The sequence below is a fragment of the Notothenia rossii genome (genome assembly GCF_949606895.1).
Source record: "Notothenia rossii genome assembly, chromosome: 11".
Classification (NCBI taxonomy): Eukaryota; Metazoa; Chordata; class Actinopteri; order Perciformes; family Nototheniidae; genus Notothenia; species Notothenia rossii.
The window spans coordinates 20199340-20205923 of NC_136910.1; the positions used below are offsets into that span (position 1 = coordinate 20199340).

Here is a 6584-nt window from a genome sequence, read left to right on the forward strand (position 1 = left end):
GTTCCCCAGCCGCGGTCTTCGCCCTCGAGCCCGGCTCCCTGAGTGCCGCGGTCTACGCCCTCGAGCCCGGCCCCCTGACTTTCCAGGCCGCGGTCTTTGCCCTCGAGCCCGGCCCCCTGACTTTCCCGGCCGCGGTCCTCGGGCCCGGCCCCCTGACTCTTCCAGCCGCTGCCTTCGCCCTCATGCCCGGGCCCCTGAGTTCGCCCGCTGTGGCCTTCACCCCTTTTTTAACTCTGCCTTGCCCCCGGGCCGTCCGCCTGAGACCCCCACCGCGAGTTCTGCCTTGCCCCCGGGCCGTCCGCCCGAGTTCCCTTCCGGGTCCTCCGCTGTGCTCCTGGGCGTTCAGTCCAAACCTATCCTCCGGACCCCCCCTCCTACCTGATTACCCGATTGTGATCACCTGGTGCCCCTTTGTTTTCTCCTCCCTCCTCACCTGTGTCTTGTTTGTGTGATTAGTCTTGTGTGTATTTAGGTTCTGGTTTTTCTGTCTGTCATTGTTTTTCTATGACTTTGTTCACGGGGTATTGTTTTGTTTGTTCTAGTTTAGCCTTGAAATAAAGGTATTATCTGTGAAATCTGCATTTGGGTCCTGCCTGCTTCACTCACCCTGACAGTTTCACTGTTTTCTGACATTTCATAGACCCTATCAAACTAGAAAATAACAGACAGTTGAATCAATAATGAAAAAGCCCAACACCTCGCATCACTCCCATCCATGGGGGATACAGGACTTCTAAATGGAGAGGCGCTCCAGAAGGAGTTATTTTCTCCTGCATGGGCGGCCTTTAACAACCTGCCTCGCTGACACAGCCGGCATCATTTAATGAATGCATACATGAAGATGTTATGCACTGTACTATATCGGTATGCTGGCCTTGTACTCCTATGTGTACATCCATCTGTGTTTCTGTGCACTGGCTGTGAAAAGAAATATCTCTCTGGGACAATAATCTGAATATGAAGATGAGCTAGGAGAAATAGAGAATAGGGTTACATTTCTGAGGTCCTGTCTGTGAGGATGAGTTATATGTAAGTGAAATTACCTCCATTTATGATTGTTTTCTGAGAGTGGAGGACAGATGATAAACTTCTTCTATATTGTTTTTGTAGCAGAATTGACCTGCAAATTTTGGGGTAGAATATTTACAAGTAGTGTCTTATGTTTTTATTTTTGTAGATTGGTCTATTACTATTGTAATTTATTCTGTATTTTCAACATTGTGTATTCTTTCTTAGACACTTTTGATAAATGTAGTGAACTAGAGCTGCAACCATAACTCTTTAAATCGATTAGTTGACTTTAATACAAAATGGCAGAACATTTAGATTTCTGTCTTTTCTCTGACATTAAAAGACGCCACCTTGGACTTTTAAAAATCAAGGTGTACATATTTCACTATCTTCTGACATTTCATAGACCAAAACAAATGAAAAATAACCAGTAGAGGAATCAATCGTGTTTATCTTAATTGCTGCTGAGACAAAACCATTTCCCAAATTAGGATACGCAAAGTATATCTAATTTAATCAAATTCAAGATGGGGTAGCAAGACAGCTTGTCATTTTGTAATGAATATAAATGTTGATCACTTTTTTGGTGTCTTGTAAAGCGTTGGGCATGACACGAAAATAAATAAATCATTCCAAATCTAAATACATCTGACTTACGTAGTGGAATAAAAGGTACAAATATTTCCATAAGTAGGAGTACTTCTGCACTGTTTTGAAGTATGAGAATTTCTATGTCATGTTACCTAAAACTCCCACTTCACTACATTTTATTTTACTCTACTGTAGCACACATAGTATTTATTCCTCTTGCACTCGAGAAAATATATAATTGTGCAGAGTACATGTCTACGCGGGGGCTATAGATAAGCAATATTTTAATTATTTTATTCATTATCATAAGAATTGTTTATATTTTTTACAAAAAGGGAGGATTGTGCTTTCTGATTCTGTGTCTTTTCACATTGTGTTTGCTACATGGAAAAGATTCATGGCAATAGCATTTTTGTTATCTTTAAAATCACACACATCTGAGTATTTAAGAAATACTGAGGGACAAGGGCCCTTAAACAATGAACCTCAGTCACAATACTAATTGTCAGTACTAATTGTACCTTTTGACAGCATCCCAGCAGACAGGTGATACACAAACTATGGGGGGGGGGGGGGGGGGGGGCACGAATAGAATGCAGGAGGGATCTGAGAGAAGGCTTCAGAGGATTCTTGACTATTCTTAGTGCGGCTCCTCACACACACAAGAGGTAGGAGGAATTAAGTGATTCACCTCAGGCTGCCACTCATAGCAACATCAGCATCTGCACCACAAGTACAGAACAATAATGACTGTCAGGGAAGACTTTCTCAACAACTTAACAATGTTAATTAGACTTTGCTTTGAGGGATCAAACATGAGAACAGGAAGTGGAGCAATGCACTTGCTGCACTAACACTTCTAATCTCCAGTGTCCCAAATCCGGGTTTTTTAGCATCAGCATTTGAGGCCCGCGTCCCATGAAGAGGAGGCATCGTGTCACTTGGGATGTTTTTCTCATGCACTGTAAAACCCATACAGCTACATGTCTGTTTGCTTACGCTGAAACTCAGCCTTCCTTCTCCAAAAGCTTTTAGTTCAGCACATTTAATGGGTATTATGATTTTTAAATAGCTGCGAGATGGAGAAAATATCCAAAAACTAACATCTGGATGTGATGCTGATAAATCCCTTCGCATCAAGATTACACTCTGCTGAAATCCTGCGAAGAATAAAGATCCAGTTGTTTTTATTAATCTATTTTAATTAAACCGCAGGCTAGGGTTTTAGGATATAAAGCCAAAAATAACTTACCTCAAGCAGACCGAAGCATTTGCGACGCATTTCCAATCCTGTATTTTTCACATAATGTTCATGTGGGACGTTAAATGTCTTCTTGTCACTTTAAAAAACAATGTTTCTTCACTATCCCCTGAGTCACTTGTGAAAGTAGCACGATGTGTGCAGAGAATGTGATGCTGCTGCTGTGGGAAATGTCACTTCTGTCAACAGAGAGAGACGCGTGGTGAGAAAGAAACCTATCAGGTCTCCAAAATATAGCACAGATGATCCATTAAGACGATTCTTCTTCAGGTGAGCAGCTTCCCTCTCTTTTCCCTTGGTTTCTCTTGAAATTAAGTCATCGAATCCACCTTTGGAGAGAGAAGCGCACCATCACACAGAAACCACGGTGCCCTTCACAGCTGGCCCCGGACCAAAAACTCCCTTTGCATGCGTTTTTCTGTTCCGCCGGCTACACCATCGTGTCCCACCGCTTCCTATCCGGTGTGTGAGTGCCGGCTGCGCTCCGTGCTCCAGATCATGTCGTCGACGCACCGCCCACGTTGTGCCATTTAAACCGGGGTGTGCTACGCGACTGAGAAATAACTAAATTCCTCATCCCGGAGTTAATTATGCAACGTCTCTACGCGGTTGCTCATCTTAATCCATAATCCCTTTGCGATCTAGACGTCACTGCTGTGAAAGTTAGACGACGGGAGTAAATTGATTTTGGAAAGAGGAAAGGATCCGCGCGCATTACAGAAACTAAGAGAGGCTTACACAGGAAAGGGACCCCTGTTCTCCAGCTGAATTAGTGCCAAGATCAGAGTTGACTGATTTGGCCGTGAGCAAGATGGACAGATGGTCACACTGTGTCAACACAGTTCAGAATGTCTCCCCAGAGGAGGCAATTTCAAATAAAAAATCCAATGCAAATCATAAATTTCAACGAACATGCCTGTTAAAGATAGACTTCGAAATGAAATGCTTTCAGATTAGTGCTGGATCAATCGATCAATAAATCAATCAGTCAGTCAATCACTTAATTTAATGACAGTTAGGAAGCTCTGTGTGGTCCCACTTTAGACCTGCTGGTTTATAAACTCATTAAAGGCATGAGAAAGACATTTCCACATTTTGGACTCTTTAAAGATAAATACATTCAGGTTTATTTGGCCACAAGGAGGCAGCAAATAACAATGCCTGACGTGTTTTGGACTAATCTCGTTTTTGTTTACTCGTTTTTGTTTTGCAAGCCTCGCTAACACTCAGAGCTAACCTGTACTGAAAAGCACATGTGTTTAAAAAGCAGGAAATAAAAAAAGTAACTCACCTTGTGATAAACCCGCAAGAGAAAAAACATTTGAGCTCCATACTGTTTTCAGAAATAATCCTTGATGTGGTTTAGAACATGATGGTGTTTTATCACAGCATAATTTAACTTTATCTACGAAATCTAAGAGGATAGCCTACAGTGGGGGCGGGGCCCCCTAAGGTCCGGGGCTCCCCCGCACTGCGGGGGGTGCGGGGGCCTCCGCTACGCCACTGAATATATGCCTTAAAATAGCATGATAGGTGCACTTTAACATAATCCTGACTTTTTAAATTGATGTGATGAACTTTGACCAAACAATTCTTTTGTTATACATTAAGCTGATACTGAGCAACAGGATACTCTATCTCTATCGGTCGGCTGTTTAGTGTCACAGCAATCACTTTGAATATAAGAATGTAAATACTGAGTTAAGAGAATAGTCAGGGGATTTGGGTGATGGGAGACACATCTATGGAATCAAAATGTCAATAGCTTACCATTAAATGACGGATATACCTTTCTGTCTGTGATGTTTTAAAAATCAGATATTCATTTGTAGAAGTAAAACATGAGAAATAGTATAGCAATATCCTGTAAAATTATGTAAAAACATGAATAAAACTACACATCTTCAGATGTTATACATACATAAGTGTCCTATACTAATAATACATAGTTATATTAGTATGCTAGATAATAATAATGTTATTTTTGTTGAATAATGTAATTTGATGAAAAAAATATTAAGAGAACATACTTTCATAGGGGGAAAGTAGAAGGTCAATGATAGAAATATAGAATATAAAAAACCAAGAACATACTGTGATCTCTACAATAAAACAGTTTAGTGCCGGATGTAGAAAGATATTAATATGAGGATGTGCAAAACAGACAAACTAATGAACCTTTATTAACACATTAAAGAATACTTTAGGTTAAGCACTTATTTTAACTGATAGTATACACATTAATTATACTCTTATGTATGTAGATAGTATAAGAAATGTGCATACGAAAGTTTAATGGTGGAGGTATACACACATATTGATAGATGTCTTTTAATGCACTGTTGAGGAACCTGCGACCCAAGTTTTTCTTCTTCGACTTTGTCAGGTATTGAACATTCAATAAATAAAGAACACAGAATTATTAAATATAAAACACAGAATGTGTGTGATTATACTAAATGATTTACAAATAAACACCACTGCATATTTACAACTGTTACACATGCTGATGTAACGCAAATGTTTCCTATTTGGGATCAATAAAGTATATCTTATCTTAAGATGATCGATGGCTACTGCCATATTTGCAAAATTTGCCTCTGAATCTTGACAAGTGCATGTTTCAGGCTTATCAATTAACAACAGGAGGGGTCACAGACATAAGACCAGCTGTTAAATAAAGCTATTCTGACCTTAGCTGTCATGTGGGTATATATTAATGCTGCCCATTATGGGCACAAGCAATTTTCACCCATTTATTAATTATATGTTTTAAATTTGAGTGTTTCCTATCCCCTATACCTCCAGGGGTGTACACAGTTTAATACTGGCAACTTCTTTTTATTGGAAATACGATAAACGTCTTTAAAAACTACAATTCCCAGTAGAGACGTGCCATAGAACATGTTGCGAAACACACAATAGCCAGCATGTGTAGTTCTGGGGACGGGGTGGGGGAATGTGGGACGGGGTGGACCCGTTCAAATCCAGTTTTGGACAGTCTGCCGTGGTTCCATCCCATTTTCAAAGTGCTGTTTGACGCTCAACGTAACCCTTGGCGCACACTCAAAAATCCAATCACAGAGCCTTAGGACTATCACAGGGTTTGTCAAGCGAAGCGGAGAGAATACTTACTTCTGGGTGTAAAATTCTCGAAAGCAAAGTATGAGCTGCTCCGACCCTCGGTCCTGACGGACTCCAACTTGTGTTTATTAATCAAACAAATAAATAAACACAAGGATAATTATGTGTTATTGTTGAGTAAATAACAGTGTGTGGTTTAGAAAATAATACAAAATTAGAAGGAAAAAACGATGAAACAATACAGATTTCAGTATTCTGAGCCCCTACTCTCCCCATAACGGACGGCAACAAAGGTCCTACATTATTCAATTAAAATAAAGAAGTAAAAACAATAAGTGTGGCTTGATATTGAGTAATAAAAAGTTCAACAAACGCCGCGATCCCAACTCGTCTATTACCAACGTTCAGGGAGCTCTATGCAAGTCAATGGGACGCCCTGCCCGTTGAAAACTGTCTCTCAAGGGGTACCCTGTCCCGAATATTTTTTATAAGTGGGGGGTGGACCTAACATCCTCAGGGGGGTCCGGGGGCATGCTCCCCCAGGAAGATGTTTTTTTAAATATTGAAGTTAAAAGCATCAATCTGGTGCACTTTGAAAGCAGAATTAAGAGATCTATGGATACATCTCTCAACACCC

At 40.6% G+C, this 6584-nt stretch overlaps 1 protein-coding gene across 1 annotated transcript in view; it reads right to left on the minus strand.

Moving 5' to 3' along the window:
• The window catches only part of LOC307024102 (corticotropin-releasing factor receptor 1-like), a 113161-nt gene extending 109601 nt beyond the window's left edge, over positions 1–3560 (minus strand). The window contains exon 1 of the mRNA XM_079657928.1: positions 2855–3560. Within this exon, the coding sequence (XP_079514054.1) occupies positions 2855–2884 (30 nt within the window). The 5' untranslated portion in view covers positions 2885–3560. The remainder of the gene's footprint in view (positions 1–2854) is intronic.
• Between the last annotated feature and the right edge of the window lie 3024 nt (positions 3561–6584).